Source organism: Xiphophorus maculatus, chromosome 7, assembly GCF_002775205.1.
Source record: "Xiphophorus maculatus strain JP 163 A chromosome 7, X_maculatus-5.0-male, whole genome shotgun sequence".
NCBI lineage: Eukaryota > Metazoa > Chordata > Actinopteri > Cyprinodontiformes > Poeciliidae > Xiphophorus > Xiphophorus maculatus.
The window spans coordinates 11,175,066-11,193,080 of NC_036449.1; the positions used below are offsets into that span (position 1 = coordinate 11,175,066).

Consider the following 18,015-nt stretch of genomic DNA (forward strand, 5'->3'; position numbering starts at 1 on the left):
AGTGACTACAACATGCAGGTACCTGGAACCATGCCAATATCATATGGATATGTTACCTAAAAGAAAAAAGAAAAGCTCAACAAAAATCTGACAGTAATATTGTTTATGTAGAAAGCTGCAGATATGTTTACTGGCATAAATCATAAAATTAAGTTAAAATAAAAGCACTGAAACATTTTTTTTATCAAATGTCAATCTTAAAAAATGGAAGCATGGCAAAGATTTTGCTCTTCTCACTGGCTGTTTATGAGTATATACTATTGTGTTTATATTGTTAAGAGCTGATAAGCTTAAAGACATTACATTTATGATCATACCTTGACTGGAGTAACTTTTTCCTGTATGTTCTGCTATTTTTCATCAAGTCTCTCGTTTTGGCAAGGATCATGTGTGACATTAATGTATCGTATTAAACCATCCTAATAAAAACTCTTCTTTCATTCGTTTCTCTTCTGGACTCATGTTTCAATATCCTCCTCACATCACATCACCCAGCTGTCCAACACAATCAGGTCCGATGTGTTGACTACATGGCTGCCATCTATTGGTATGCAGCGAGCTTGTGAGCAATGGAAGAAGTAGCCGCAGGGAACTTCCTTTGTTGATATATGAAGTTTAACATGTGAAGAGCAGAACCAGAGCACTAATATCTGTGTGGGAAAAAAAAAAACAACTCGTTCATGAGTGCGGAGGACATGAGAACCGACATTGGAGAAACTTTCGTAGTTTGTGTTAGCATTATCTGTAAAGACTTAGAAGAAACACATGTTTCGCACAACCTCTACTTAAAACCACTTGAACTACCAGCGTTCCTGAATAGTTTTTCGTTGTAATTAGCAACATAAAATACACGTGTGCTCACTGTTTTCCACGTGTCGAATAATGACTTTATGTGCGGTTGGTAAAGCTGCACTTAGCATTATTAGCTAAGGCTAGCCACTGTAACAGATTTCACGTGACAGGATGAGCCAGCCGGGATATGCCACCACTGCTTAGACACATCATACCGTATGAATGAAGAGAAAAGTCGATATAATTACCGTCATGCTTCCACCAGTCGTCACCTAAATCGTCTCCCATGTTTCTCGTGCTAGTGATCCTGCCAATCCGAATAGACCGCTACGAACGCATGTCAGTGAGATGTTCACGGCAGCTCGGTCAAAGCAGATGACGTGGCGTTTGAAAAGGAAAATCACATAGTAAAAACGCTGTTTAGTAAATTACGTTATAGATTTAGAGATATCGATAGTAATACCATCGAAAATGTAGAACAAATCACATTTGGCATTCGATAGAATAACTCTTAATGAAGCGAGCTTGGGGACAGTAAACGTTACAAACGATTTTGCGTAAAACACTTCCTACGTAATAAAACAGTAATTTATGGTAGGCTCAAATGTACGGTGGCCGACTACGGTGGCCGACAGGTGCAAATGCGCAGCAAAAGAGAAAACATGCAAACAAAAAAGAAGACACCCCCGAATGAAATGCAGCAAATAAAAAGAGAGACGCAAACACCCCCGAATGAAATGCAGCAAATAAAAAGAGAGACGCAAACACCCCCGAATGAAATGCAGCAAATAAAAAGAGAGACGCAAACACCCCCGAATGAAATGCAGCAAATAAAAAGTGTTGAAAACGGAAGTGCTCCAGACCACTAGGGGGAGTCAAAGAAAATAGTATTCATTTCTATGGGACCAGATGCAAGATTCTTCTTCTTCTTCTTCTTCTTGGTATTTATTGGCGGTTGGCAACAAACTTAGAGTAGCATTACCGCCACTTACCAGTATGGAGTGTGGTTCGAGATGGTCTATAAACTTTCACTTTCTACCTTTTCCCTCCATTAACTCCTGATTAAACATACCCCCACACATACACACCTGCTTATATTATCCAACTTGCTTATAGCTTTATATACCCCTCTTTGATATTCTTTACACACTCACACCCAACTTGCTCTACTCATATCCTATGAAATAGCTTTGTTTTTTTAAGATACCGAATAATTATTTGAATATGTCTACTCCCGAAATCTCTCCTCAAAAATTCTATTAAATTAAACCTTTCTTTAATACCTACACACTCTCTCAGCATGCATCTTCTCTCTTCTTCATACTTACAACACTCTAAAATAACATGCTCTATTGTTTCAGACTTCTCACAATAATCACACTTTCCAGATGCAAGATTCAGAGAGATACCTTTACTTTCTTTCAAATTTCTTTCTCTGAATCTTGCATCTGGTCCCATAGAAATGAATACTATTTTCTTTGACTCCCCCTAGTGGTCTGGAGCACTTCCGTTTTCAACACTTTTTGTTTGCTGCATTTCATTCGGGGGTGTTTGCGTCTCACTTTTTATTTGCTGCATTTCATTCGGGGGTGTTTGCGTCTCTCTTTTTATTTGCTGCATTTCATTCGGGGGTGTTTGCGTCTCTCTTTTTATTTGCTGCATTTCATTCGGGGGTGTTTGCGTCTCTCTTTTTATTTGCTGCATTTCATTCGGGGGTGTTTGCGTCTCTCTTTTTATTTGCTGCATTTCATTCGGGGGTGTTTGCGTCTCTCTTTTTATTTGCTGCATTTCATTCGGGGGTGTCTTCTTTTTTGTTTGCATGTTTTCTCTTTTGCTGCGCATTTGCACCTGTCGGCCACCGTACAAATGGGTGTCAAACTCCAGTCCTCGAGGGCCGCAGTCCTGCAACTTTTAGATGTGCCTCTGCTGCACCACACCTGAATAGAATAATTAGGTCATTAGCAAGGCTCTGGAGAACTGATCTACACAAGGAGGAGGTAATTAAACCATTTCATTTCAGTGTTTTGTACCTGTGACATTTACTGATATAAATCTAAATCAAATAGCATTGTAAAAAGTCAATATGAAGAGCAGAAGTTGAACACATTTAAAGCCTTATATTTTGTTGTCAGTTTGTAAGAAACATAAATAACCTTATTTATGTCGTTTTTCTTTTGAGAAACAAATACACTTTTGATTGATAATAATAATAATAATAATAATAATAATAATAATAATAATGATAATAATAAATTAATTGATTAATTCTGAACCATTTTATTTCTCGTCAAATTTCAAATACAAATCTCACTTTTGTTGGGATTTGATGTAAAAACAAAATAGCGCATAATGGTGAAAGAGAGGTTAGAATGGCACTTTAAAACAAAAATAAAATGAAATGGATGGTCACACTGGACACAAATTACATTCAAAATGTTCATTCACAGACTGCACTTGACAACAATCAGAATGAGAAAAAAATTAGAATAAGGTTTACATCACAAGTGATATTGTCATTGCAATATTTACCAATATTATTCCCATCCCAAGATTTTTTTTTTACTATCATTGTGCCTTTGGGGTAGGTCATAAAGCAATATTATACGCTTTTAACATTCCATGAAGCACTATTAAATCCATTATTCTGAAAGTAAAATATTATGGCATAAAGGCAAACCTACTGAGAGCTGCCTGTCTATTAATCAGAAAAGCAGTTCAGACTACTATTGTAATTTTGCAAGAGCTACAGAGATCCACAGTTACGCTGGAAGAATATGTCAACTGGACAATTATTAGTTCTGCATTCCATAAATCTTTCCATAATGGAAGAGTTAGAGGATGAAAAGTGTTGTTGAAAGACAAAACTTTTGTATGTAACTCTGAACACATCATTCCCACTTTACAACACAATGATAGTAATAATGCAGGATAATCCCGGAAGAAACGCCTGTTAGAAGTTGCAACAGATTTAACAATAGGGTGGAGGTTTACTTTACAAAGGGACACCAACATTAAACATAAAGCAAGTTCTACAATTGAGTGGTTTAGTGAGGCTCAGACAACATCTAGACCAATTGAGATTCTGTTGCAAAAGTTGGAAATTGATGTTCACATCCAGCCTTATTTTGAGAAGAAGAATAAACAAAAAGCAGTAGTAATATGGGAGTGTGTACTTTAGTGTGTTGATAGGGTTTCACATGTGTTAGCCAAGAGCCATAGACAGGAAGACAGATAGATCAGGTCAGGTGGATGGTCATCAGTTAAATCAGATGAGGACACTTAAATTACACGGGTTTTGTTGTCAAGTGGATAATGGTGACAAGGAGGTAGGTACATGGCATCATTAACATTTTCAAATACCAACAAAAATAAAAGCCCACTGGTCATTGCCAGGTTGCTGAAAATGGGTCATCGATAGACGCTTTAGCAGAATAATCATTGAAAGCAAATGGCCAAATTACTATAAAAATGGTTCACTAAACCAATATTCTCGCTTAACATCACTCCTTGCACAGAAAATCTGTGGGATGAGCCGAAGAGAGAAAAACACTCTAAGCAATTTGACAAAAATTTCTCTATGTTTGTTCCAAATTTGTGAAAAGTTAAAGGAGGAGAGAAGCTCTCCATGTTATTCCTGAGGCTTTTCTGTAGGGAAACACAGCAATAAAGTTGCTCTATGTTTGCAGAATGTTTCTAATTTGAAGCAAATTTTTACATCCTCTCTTGTTAAAGTTTCAGCTGGAAGCTCCTTTGTCTTCTAACACATCTCCCTTTTCTTCTAACACAGAAGTATGGGAGAAGACAGAAGTATTTGTTTGGAAGACTGCCCTCCATTCTGCAGCTGTATAGCTGCAGAGGAGGGACAGATCCTTTGGTGTAATTGCACGTTTTTTTGTTTTTCTGTCGGAATAACGCATTTCTGGTTGAAAGAGGGCATGAGATGTTTGATTAAAGCTTTATTGTAAAAAAGGGGAAAAAAAGGGAACAGACTGATTACTGTGGAAATTACAAAGGGCTCAAAATGCTTCTTCGGCTAGTGTTGCCACAAAAATGGGAGGGGAAAAACAAAGGAAGAGAGAAAGGAAGGATGTATTTTACACAATGTGCTATGGTCTGCAAACTTTCAGGAAGGACAATGGACTCTAAATGGCAGCTTTGTTTGTAATTAAGAATCATTCCTGTAAAACTCTGGGCTCTGGCTCATTTGTCATTTTCTCTTCCCATTGTTTGGCCATGTATTCTCCGGAGAAAAAAGTGCTGCAATAAGCAATAAGGTTTTAACAGTCTTCAGAACAACTTTAAATATAAAACTTTTAAATTTTGTCTATCAACTGTGTACAAAAAGATAAAGTCCATATTAAAAGAGCTAATGTGCTTAATATTCATAGTTATTTGGCAAATCCTTTCTTTGGTCATCTAGAACAGTGCCTAACCGCTTCTGGCCTCCTTATGCTTTTGAACCCAATAAACTCATGGTCATTTTTGGATTTATAAGTTAAATAACTGCTGCTGTTGTGCTCCTATATAAAAAATTTCTTCATTCCTTAATGAGAGATAAAGCTAACTCCCTGGAAAATAAGTGTTTATCCTTCAAACAGATTTTGACAAAGTCTGAGACTGCCATAAGTTTGGATGAAATCGAGGCCCAAGTGCAGCAAATGTGAAAAACGTCCCACACATAATGGTGCTGACGATGTGAACATTAATATAATGGAAGTAGCTGGACTTCAAGACACAACACTGGTCGAATAAATAAATAAAAAGTGACTCCACCTCATTTTCTGTCACAGTTTGCCACAACATTGTTATTCATCTTGTGTATTCCAACACTACAGGAATATGTTCACACATTTGTCTCCATTTGCATAATACTCTGTGTGCTACTGGTTTAAACTGATGTAAGCTGCCATAGGTGCAAATAAACAATTAATTGCTGCCGCTTTGTCTTTGTTTAATGATGGTCATATTGAACATTAAAATTAGGAATCTCCAATTTTCCAACCTGGAGTTTCTTCTTCAGTGGCATTTCAATAATAATAATAATAATAATAATAATAATAATAATAATAATAAAAATACAGTTTGTAACTTCAAAACTTTGACTCTCAGTGGAAAATCGAATGCCTTCTGAGACTTCAGGTTAACTACACTGCTAATGCTATAACATGCAGTTGTTGCTTCACAACAATGGCATGGTTAAGAAATCTTAACCTGAAAAAAAAGAAGGAATCAACACTGATGTAGGACATCTGTTAAGTCGGGGCGGGAGACACAGAGGACAACAAATCTCCAATCCAATCTCAGTGAATTGCTTGTCTTTCACTCAAAAAATATAACTGAGATGAATCACAAAGCCTTTGCCAGCATTATCTATGTTAACTGAAGTTAAAATTATTTACTAATGTTCACAAGCACTGAATTGTATTTTTTTTTAGATTTGATAAGAATTTGAAAGAAAGGAAAAAAAATTGTGGTTCTGGTGAACATTTTCAAAGAGGAATTAATGTTCTTTCATTAATATAGAAAGGTTTGTTTAAAGATTAATTTATTATGGGTGTAAAACACATTAGAATGTTTCTATCTTAATGTCTATTTTATGTTTGGAGAGATGTTGATGTTAAAACTAAAAAGCAAGAATCGAACTATTGAATGAGATTTTGACAGAAATGACAAGAAAACTCATTCAAACTATATTTGAGTCGTAATCTGAGTTATCTAATGATGCAAAACTGAGAAAAAAAGACCAATGTGCTAGAAATACCCCAACACAAGGTAGAAAAGTTGAATAAAAGAAGAAACACGGTACAACATAAGCATTACTGTAATTAAAACCAGGCAGCTGCCTTGTCAAGCATCTGTGATTGCGCTCTGTGGAACATTGGTGTTAATGTGTTTATTTTCTTGTAAGCAGCTGTTCCTCCACTTTCTCATTTTAATGATCACAAGAAGATGTGTTATTTTTGGTTCCTTTCTTCATCTATTTCACAAAGATATTTTCATCTGCTGGGATGGAGGAAAAATAGAGGGGACAGAGCAAGAGAGAGCAGACATCAACTAATTATGTCTTTAAAAAAAAGTTCAGTGCTAATTGCAATATATCCACAAAGGTAGCTATTTTCTTTCTGTTCTCAGGTGGTTTCACTGCTAAAAATAAACCCATTCTTCTTCAACAAAGGCGAGCACTTTGAGTTTGATTTGCTTTGAGTTCTATTTTCTTTCACTGAAAAAGTGTGAATTTTTAATAATCTCCTTGGTTGTTTAGGAAGTTGTGTGATGCTTTTTTTTTTTTAACCACTGCTGTCTAAATAATTCCAGGAGGATACATATCCAGATGATAAGGAATACCCTTTTCAAGACAGAAAAAGATGAGTCGAAGGAATCTAATTAATAATGTGCAGTACATGTCAGCACAGAAGCATTTGAACAAAAGGGTCAGCCATTCTTGGAATTAAAAAAAGAATGGTGCCAAGAACAAATAAACAGCGAGTGACCTTGAGCTTTCCAAAACTTCAGCAGACGTAACCCACGCAGGTCTCCAAGAATACAACTGTATTCATGAGCATCTGGTTGGGCCTGACTCGTATGGAGATGTTCTGCATTCTAAACAATCGGCAAATATTAATTTATGGCTGATGCTCTCGTTTGTGTTTGTGTGTGTTTATATCTTGATGGGGTCATGGCAGGACAGCAACTTATGTGTGCTATTCAGGTTTGTTATTTGAAGAAATCAAGGGAGTCTTGTGGAACGTCAAGTTCCTCCATGTTTTTGAAGAAAGTATTATACTTTTGACGTACTGCCAGTTCAATAAGTGCTTCGACATTGGAATCAATGATATGCACTTCACAATGTTCGGCTTTATTAGCATGGGGTACTCTTCTTTTGCCTGTGAGGATATATTTTCTTTTCATTATTTATTTGCTTTTCAATTTTCTGGTTTTATTTGACCATCTAAAAATGAAATTTATGTCTTCCACTATTGCCCCCAAGTGGTCAGAAAACTACTGACTGAATTAGTTAGAAAGCAGAACAAGCTGTACCAAATGAGTACAAGTGTCATTCTGGAGTTTTATTTTGTTAAGGCCTTGTGTTTTCTTATACTATTGACTTAAATGGCAGCTTTGTAATAATGTGATAAGGTATACATTCAAATACCTAAGTTATATGTTAGTTTACTATCAATGCTTAGTTTTACATTTTAAATTCATACTAATAGAGTATTGATTTGAGGAATTCAAACCAGAATTAAGAGTTTCTCAGTAACACAGCTTCTGCCTTGAAGCGAACGACTCCTGGGTTTAAATACTGACCAAGGAGTCTCTTTTCATACACTTTGCATGGTCAACCTGTCTGTCAATATTCTCTCTAGGTATTATGTCTTCCAAAAACAAAAACGATCATTTTAGATCAAATGGGCACTTTAAACATCCAGGTAAGCACGTGTGATTGGCAGGTGTGTTTCCGTGTTGACTTCAAGTACAGATTATCAATGCCATTGAATGACTAAAATCAAGAGTTGTATTATTAATGCCATTTATTCACATTATCCATTGCCTCGCTGCCGCGGTAGAAGAATTCCCTCAACTAAATGAAACCTGGAGATATAGACATTTCAACACGGAAAAATGGAAAATAACGCAGAAAAACCGCTGAAGAACAACTCAAAACCACTTTTTTTTTTCTCTCGCTCTCGGTGACAGCTGCTACACGCAGACTCGTCGCCATAGCAACTGACAACAGTCCATTGCGTGTCAGGATTCAACACCAAAAAAACACCCAAACATTTCCCCCACAAAAAACAGAACTTTCGATCTGTTACAGTTTCATGTTTTTAGGCCTGATGTTTATTTTACGATTATTAGAACTTTTCCACCATGTTTGTTATCTAGTTGTCTCTGTGTTGACAATTAGTAGCAACGCCGTGTGTCTCTTTTTCTTGTATGGCGTACATTTAAGATTATGCGGTGCTACACTGACAATGGTGGTCAGCCGTCATCTTTCTGCTCGCCATCACGGAAATGGGGGCGGGATCTTGCTCGCGTGACGTCACAGAGCAAATGCAATTTTAGAAGCTGGGTTGCTATGGTGACAATTACCAAGATAGTTCCATATCTTGATATGGAACTAACATTGGATTTATTTATTTATTTATTTATTTATTTATTTATTTATTTATTCATTCAGCATTGCATAGCTCTAGTTAAGAGTTTGAGTAAGGAGTCATGATTTACATAACGTTTGCATGTGTATGTTTGTTAGAAGATGCATCTACACCATTAAAACCCGCCGTTTTTTGTACAGCAGGACAATAATGTAACAAATATAAACATTTATTTCAGTGAAGTCAAGGTATAATGCTATACAGGTATTCTGTGAATACAGGAGGGAACTGTCAAGGATTCATCGTGTACATCTGCGTCTATAGTCACAGATGGGATAACCAAGTAAATACCCTCCTGTAGATGTGTCAGGAGGTTAGAGGTAAGACAGAAGGTACCTCAGTGCAGACATCGTTATCACAAAGGTTCCAGTTACTGTCAGCCTCACCAACTGCCACACCACCTGATAGAAGCTTTAAGGGCACACACTGAATAATAATGAGAATGCACTGAGGAGCAAACAACAGCGCAGAGGTTACAGAACGACATGTTTTTCTGTTGAAACCTCAGAAGACGTGCTGGCATTTTGAAGCCCCCAAGGATCTATGAGGTTACCTTATACTGAGAGTCGTACTTCTTTCCACACATGCGATGCTTGATTGAACTCACGAGGTAGAGGGTTGTGAATCAGACGTTGTCTACAATACAAATCTGGTAACAATACCACCTAAAACCAGAGGTGGTTGAAATTATGTAGAAATGCACATAAAGAAAAGAAAAGAAAAGAAAAAAAAACAACCTTTTTTTCCCCTTTTTTTTAGCAAATTTTTAAAATAAAAAGAAATAACAAAAATGCAACATACCTGCAACATTTAAAACAAAGACAAACACATCAACAGCTATTTACATTACATTAAAGTTTGAATACATAGAATGATGATGTAAGACTTTCATCATTTAAAGAGAAACAAACAGAAGAAGAAGCTATTTACATTACTGTAAAGAAGCGGAATAGATCCAACCTTTGCATTTTTGTTTCGTTGTTTTGTTTGTTTGTTTGTTTCTTACTGTAGTGTAAACAGCATTTAAAAAAAAAAAAAAAAAAGACATAATAAAAATGTAGAACCTGCAACACTTAAAAGAAAGGTAAACACACCAGCGGAAATTTATATTACATTCAAATCAAATAAAACACTTCCTTCATTTATTTTGCTTTTTTAATGATAAAAAGACATAACAAAAATGCAACTTATGTGCAACATTTAAAACAAAGTCAAGCACATCAACAGCTATTTACATTACATTAAAGTTTGAATACATAGAATGATGATGCAAGACTTTCAACTTAAGAGAAACAAGCACGAGAAGCTATTTACATTTATTTAAGAGGTGGAATAGATCCAACCTTTCCATTTTTGTTCAGTTGTTTTTCTGTTGTTTGTTTGTTTCTTAGCGTTTGGTTTGTACAAAATGGAGGACGTAATAAAAATGCAACATTGACACAAAACCTGCAACATTTAAAAAAAAGACAAACACAATCAACAGCTATTTACATTACATTACGAGTTTGGATACATACTATGATGACGTAAAACATTCAACATTTAAAACAGAAACAAACACAACAAGAAGCTATTTATATTACATTAAAGTTTGAATACATAGAATGATGATGTAAGACTTTCATCATTTAAACAGAAACAAACACAACAAGGAGCTGAAACAGAAACACATAACAGAGTTATTTTTACATGATTTAAAGTACTAATAATCTAACAACAACAAGGAGCTATTCGCATAACTTTAAAACGGTTGAACTTTGGTGAGATGGGGTTTCTTTTTCAAATCTTTGTTCTTCCGGGTTCTATATTTTGCTTCCCTCTGCAAAGCCTCTGCAATCTCTGTGGCCTCCATCTCATAGTTCTCTTCCTTGATCCTAAGGGTTTTTTCCTTTTCCAGCACGAGGGTGAGTTCCTGGATATCTTTGAGCATAGATCTTTGTTTCTTGTTCTCTGCCTGAAGATGGTTGGTAAGGAGTACGGTCTCAGCCGAGAGCGTCTCCGACATCTTACAGGCTTTCTCGAAACCCTGGTAAAGTTGATCACTTACCTTTTCGAACTCCAGCTTACCTCTTTCTGTCTCTTCTCTCAGAGCCCTTTCTTTCTGCAGTTTTTTGTCTGATTCGTGCTGAAGAAACTCTACAGTTTTCAAGAGAGCAGCATTTTCAGTCTCTCCTTGGACCCTTCGTCTTTTCTCCTCTTGGAGCATTTTCTCTAGCTTTTGGACTTCCAGTTCAAATTTGTCCCGATCATCCAAAGTAATCTCAGATGGAGCCTTTTTGGATGTTTTTTCCACGTCCTCAAGCTTTTTAATCAGTTGCTCTGCAATGTCCACAGCTTCATGCTTGTCTGCCTCAATTTGGGCTCTAAGTTCTTGTTCTGTCCTCAGTTCTTGGTCCAATATTTCTAACAGATTGTCTGCCTGGACCCTTAGTGCTTTTTCGTCCTGGATGGTTTTCTCCAGCTGTTGGATTTCCAGTTGAATCTTGTCCCTATCATCTGAAGTGATCTCAGTGGGACCCTCTTTGGACATGTTCTCCACATCCTCAAGATTTTTAATCAGTTGTTCTGCGATTTCCACAGCTTCATGTTTGTCTGCCTCAATTTGGGCTCTAAGTTCTTGTTCTGTCCTCAGTTCTTGGTCCAATATTTCTAACAGATTCTCTGCCTGGACCCTTAGTGCTTTTTCTTCTAGGATGGTTTTTTCAAGCTGTTGGATTTCCAGTTGACTTTTGCTAGAGAATTGTAGGGGAATCTTGATGGCTTCCCTTTTTGCACCAAGATTCTTTTCAGTCTTCAGCTTTTCCTGGAGCTTCTTTACCTCTTTCTGAGCCACAGCGACATCAATTTCATGCTCAATGGTGAGCATCTCAATTTCCTGACGGTGTTTCTTTTGCATCTTCTTTATCTCTTGTTGGAGTTCCTGTATTGTGGGGCAGCACATTGTCTCATCTCTGCTCACCAGGCCTTGGTTCTTGGATTCAGCTTTCTCTAACTTCTCCTTAAGCTCCTGAATTTCCAGAAGCAAGGCCTGCTTCTCCTCCCTCTCCTCTGAGACAAGGTCTTCATAGTAGCGCTCTGTGTGGAATTTCTCCATCGTAATGGCCGCAACATCTTGGTGCAGCTCCTTGATCTCCTGCTGAAAGATGTCAAAGAGCTCGTTGTTGAGGTGATAGACCATTGGTTTCTGCATTCTGGTTTATTCTAACAGGTTTTGCTCAAAACAATGTTTTCCGCACAATCCGCACAGTGAAAAGTGGGTAAAGTTCTATGGGACTGTGTGTCTTTATATAGTACAATTCTTGTGTATGATGCATAAAAAAGCCTGTGACGTCATCATTGACACTACTATGGCGATAGTTCTCTTGTGGGCTTGTAAGCATTCTCACCATCTTATTGGCTGAATTTATTACAATACAAATATATGCTTTATTAATCGTAAGGGAAATTGGTACATTCATATATATATCCATCCATCCATCCATTTTCTGTTCACCCTTGTCCCTAATGGGGTCAGGAGGGTTGCTGGTGCCTATCTCCAGCTACGTTCCAGGCGAGAGGCGGGGTACACCCTGGACAGGTCGCCAGTCTGTCGCAGGGCAACACAAAGACATACAGGACAAACAACCATGCACACACACACTCACACACCTAGGGAGAATTTAGAGAGACCAATTAATTTTGGACTGTGGGAGGAAGCCGGAGTACCCGGAGAGAACCCACGCATGCACAGGGAGAACATGCAAACTTCATGCAGAAAGACCCCGGCCGGGGTTGTAGGTTCGATTCCAGCTTCCTCCTGCCACATGTCAATGTGCCTCTGGGCAAGGCACTTAACCCCAAATTGCCTACCGATCTGCGTATCGGTGTATAAATGTGTGCGTGTTTGTGAGTGCGACTGGGTGAATGTGACTCTAGTGTAAAGCGCTTTGAGTGGTCAAAAAATGACTGGAAAAGCGCTATATAAGTTCAGTCCATTTACCATTTACCATATATATACAGAGCATAGAACAAACAGCATCTGTTTTATGAAGTACATGAAACAAATGCTCAAAGATACAGGTTTCATAATTCTGCAGAAGTTTACTTTTACAGTGCCAGTTGGTGGTAATAGTACCAGCATCAAAATTCAAAGGCAAACCTCCCTGATCAAGGCAAAGCTTAGGGGACTTTGCTTAAATTGCCATTTAATCAATTTCCACTTGGGGATCAATAAAATCTATTCTATTCTATTCTATTGGACACATCCAGAACAATTGTAGTTTGTGTTTCATTAAAGTATTTGTAATTTTCTTCTTAATTTTCAAAGACTGTCATGTGGAGAATAAACTGCAAATAATCATGAATCCTTGTGGAAGCTGGTGTTTTACAATGTTTGCTCTTTCTAAAAGAGCTTGAAACTAGAGCCACAGTCAGCTGGTCTCTTGAGCCTGAACAACCATGAAGGTCAGATCCTAGAGCTTTCCCAAATTATAATCCATTCCCCATTTTCAGTGTGCAGTTTTCTTTCCTCTTAACTCTCTTCAAGTAAAAACAAAGAAAAAAGGACACAATTAGGCAATGAAACAATAATAGTTGTACTTCTGTTTAATTGTGGTACAGTTGAGTTATTTTAATGGGCTTCATTCACATTGCATTAACACATTGCACCAAAATCAGGTCTAATTTCAGCTCAGCTATATGCTATCCAGTTAAACACAATTGTCTAAAAATCATGTAACTGAGTCTTAAAGAGCCAGGCTGACATTCAAGTTTAAACAGTGACTGTTTAAACTTGCTTTAAAAAGTCCACATCCTTTTTAAAGCAGACAGCGGTAGTTAAGTACGAAGTAAAACCCAGCCAAGCAAGCCAGTTTGTCCTCACACGCATTGTTAAAGTCACAGTGTTTCAATGCTAAAGGCTCAGTGACGCACAAACAAATAATTCTTTCTCTGTGTGTAAATCTCAGAAGGGACACAGAGAGGAAAAACAAGGTGAGAGGGGACTTTTGGGATCCACCTGTCAAAAAGGACCTTGGTTCAGTTGTGTATTTATGCATCTCAGCAGATATTTATTATGAAGTTCTAAAGATGACATCTGCTGGTGTGTTTACACTTAGTACATAAAAGTTGCTGAACTTAAAAACTTGCCTAAGTTTGAAGTGACAGCTTGTGTAATTTATAAACAGCTAATTATTTTAATCTTTAAAGAGCCCAGCTTTGCCTGGTGTAACAAGTAAACAGAAAGAAATACATGAATAAAGAGAGATATTATTTGTTTATTACTGTCAGATACTAAATCTCCAAAAACCTGGAAAGGCAATGGAAACTAAAGAAAAAAATCTGTTTTAGGTCCTTTAGGATTAAAAGAATTATTATAATAATGAGAGATAATAAAAAAGGAAAGCCATTTATGTATCTCCCTCCACTTAATATTTTAAGTTGGTCTACCACATTAAATCGCAATAAAAACAATTAACCTTTTGGTTGTAGTGATAATGCGAAGATATTCAGGGACTGATACGTGGTGCTGCACGTCTGACCCAATAAATCGAGAGAGCAGGTTTTGTGAGTTCGCTGCCAGGTTCTTAGTGGTCATCCATTCCTGTTGTGGAACTCCGTCTGAACATTATTGAAAAAAGAACTCGGGCCTTAAAAGACCAAACGCCTCAAACACTTGCTTTATTGATTATTTGTCAACAACTAAGGCTTGACATTTACACAAATCCAAGCAAACCTCTGAATTTATATTCTCCATTGTGAAGCAATCCATCCATAAAATGTAGCTGCATGGCCCGAGGCACACTGCAATGTATTGGTTGTTGAAATGTTATTAGAATAAATAACTATAGAGAAAAAAAATGATCACAAGTACTAAGTCTACCAAATCAGTTAAGTGCAGTCCAGAACTTTATTGCTCTATTTTTATATACATTAATCATACGTATTAACAGATTCCTCCCGGATAAGGATTCAAATTCTTTTGACGATGCTGCTTTTAAACTACAGCTGAAACCAGACATTATACGGCATGCTGTATAGAAAGGCATATAATTTTTATTCTTCTTTGGATAACATGAAATAATAATAATAATTTAAAACATTCTGTTCTAGCTAGAACCAAAATGTTTTCATGTACCACAAATAGAAATGCCAAAAAAAGATAGATGTTTTTTTAAAAAGATTTTTATACGTTCTTATTCAAATGTAGAAGCGTACATAGTTTTCTTTAGTATTGAATACATTTATGTCAGGACTCGGGGTTTTGGGTTGAGATTTTATTGTTGGTGCATTTCTGATTTTCACTTTTTCTCCAGTTCACTTTAGTTTTACCTTTCAGGGTCATTCCAGTTTTATTATTTCAGATAATTTATTTTGGTTAAATTTGTCTTCTTGTTTTCCTTGTTTCAGTGACTCATAGTGTTTCTAGTTTGTTTCTTAGTTATTTTGTTACTCTAGGTTTAGTTAGTCTCTTATGCCCATCACTTGTAGTGATTCTAGTTAGGTTATTTCTTTGTTTAGTCCTTCTAGTTATTCTAGTTCTATGTTCCTTAGTTTCTATTTTTGTTAGATCAGCCTTCTTTTATAGTTTTCTCTCCTTTCTTTGTCTTTTTCTAGCTTATCATGTTTTTCTTTAGTTTTAATACTTCTTTAGTGTTACTTATTCCCATCTTCCATGTGCTTCCTCCCTCTCTCTTTTGTGTCCCCTTGTGCATCCTCCTAGCTTCCATGTGTCACCTTCGCCCCGCCCCTCAGCCTGGCTCCTGCTCTAACCACTCTCACCTGCAATCAATAAGCCTCATCAGCTCAGGTCTTTGTCCAGTTCTCAACCTCCTTCAGTATTTAAGCCTCTCATTCTCTCCCACTACTTGTCAGATCCTCATGTCTACTTCCATCTACTCCATGCTTCCCTGTGTTCTCCTGGTTGATGTGTTTTGTCCTGGCTCTTGTGATCTTTCATACTTATAGTTGTTTTTTTTATTAAACGCTTAACATGAGCCACGCTTTGCTGCATTTTGCTCCTACCGCATCGTGACAGCTTATCTTTAAAGCTGTAAAATGTTTTTGATAATCTTCTGCAAACTTCTCACAATATTTTTCTGGAATTTTGACCCATTCCTCCTGACAGTGCTGGTGGAACCGAGTCAGATATTTAGGCTGCCACACTCGACACATGCTTTCAGATCTGCCCATAATTAGTCTATAGAGCTGAGACGGCAACTGAACAACTATGACTTTTTTGTCCATTTGCACTAATATGTCACTCTGCTTACGATTATTGTGCTTTTGGATAACCTGTTTGTGCCCAAATGTTACTTTCCCATCTGAAATATTCAGATGCTGCTTCCCGCCTAACTTTTTTTTTGGTAAACACAAGTAAAAAATGTATGTTTTGTAAACAACCTAAAAAGTACAAAGTACAGACAAATTGTTCTTAATTACAGAAACACAAGTAAATGTAACTAGTTACTTTCCACTAATAAATTGTTTGTGTATGTGAAGTTCTAAATTTGAAGGAAGCAATAAAAATATTCTTCTGAACATATAAAAATAATCTCTCTTAATATTTCTTACATTTAGCAAATATTAATTATATACATTTGGTCATTCTAAATGAACTTAAGAGGAAATGTTTTGCATAGCCTAATGTTTAAAAAATGAGAATAAAAATATCATGTCTTTTTGTGCGATGTATGTAAAATAACTTGTTTCAATGGAGTCTTCCATCAAATCACAAATCAAACTGGAAAAATTAGGTTTTGCCCTCCTTGAAGTACAGATGAAACCTCTCGTTTTGCTCAGAAACCTCAAGCGGGTGTAGATTTGGTTGCCACCCTACTGCAGTGCGGTCACTTCTTCTTGGATGGCAGCAGCGCCACTTCCAACATCACTCTATTTTTGCAGCACCTTTGCTACAATCCACCCTCCTGTGACAGGTGAGAAACAGCTCAGGGTAGGCGTCAGTGTCTGGGGTTGCTAAATCTCTGTCAAACATGCGTCAGTTTGTTTCTTGAGGCGGCTGCCGATTTGATGTAGTGCTTAGGAAGACAGAAACATCACACCAGGATGGTCCTCTCTCCACTCCTGTCCACTCTCAACATGTCAGAGTTTTTCACAACAGCTCTGAGTTCATCCACCTGCAGAGGTTCTCTGCTGTGCTGGGGTGCATCAGAGGTGGGCAGGAGTTGGAGTATAAGTAAAACTTTCTGGAAGAAACATTCTCCTATGTCACTTAGACCAAGACATTTCACATGAGGTAGCTTTCTCTCTAAAAGCATCAGCATTATGTATGACTATATAGGTAGAAATTGAGGAGCAGAAGAGCTCAGACTTTCACATGTAGCTCAGACTGCAGTACACTGCAAACCTCTCGCAACTACTTGTTGTGCATTCCCCAAATCTTACCTTTGTGGAGGAGTGGCATACAGATGGCTTGTGTTCACAAAAGTCATTAGAAAACCTATTTGTAGTTTACCACACATTATGAAAGGGTAAGAAAACATGTTGAGGAAGGCTCTCTGTTAAGATGAGACTAAAACTGAAATGCTACATGACATGAAACACTAACGCTGCTCTTCAGTTCTTAAAGAAATGATGGTGGAACTGAAGTCCAGTTTATTTGAAGCTGGTCTGAGAAAATGGGACGATGGATGGAACGAAATATAAAGCAATTTGGGGGAGAAAAAAATGTTAGAGACTTAAAACTCTAACAAGTGCAGCTTTTAGTATGATGGAGTAGTTTTGATCAAAACATATTTATGTGTTTGAATGGTCCAGTGAAACTTAAATTCATTAGAGTGCCTGAGGCCTATATGAAAACAATTTAGAGACACCCTCTTTCTAAGCTGTTTTGCAAATAGGGGTGTAAATACCTTTTTGAGGCCCTGTGTTGTGGTTAAAATGTATAAAATCAGTAAAGAAAAAAACCCCATTGTGTGTGGTAGTAGTAAACTATCAGATGAAGAAGAAAAGAAAAGATCCAACCCACTTACACAATGGACAAAAATGCACCTTCATTTTTTAACAGGAAATTACCGGTGTCACATTTTCCGGCACTGCTAAACATTTCTACAGAACAAAAGTAAGT

The 18,015-nt window shown here is 37.1% G+C and overlaps 1 protein-coding gene across 1 annotated transcript in view; it reads right to left on the minus strand.

The window, feature by feature from the left end:
* The window catches only part of cmss1 (cms1 ribosomal small subunit homolog (yeast)), a 34,722-nt gene extending 33,244 nt beyond the window's left edge, over nt 1-1,478 (minus strand). Inside the window, exon 1 of the mRNA XM_023336803.1 lies at nt 1,041-1,478. Within this exon, the coding sequence (XP_023192571.1) occupies nt 1,041-1,080 (40 nt within the window). The 5' untranslated portion in view covers nt 1,081-1,478. The remainder of the gene's footprint in view (nt 1-1,040) is intronic.
* Between the last annotated feature and the right edge of the window lie 16,537 nt (nt 1,479-18,015).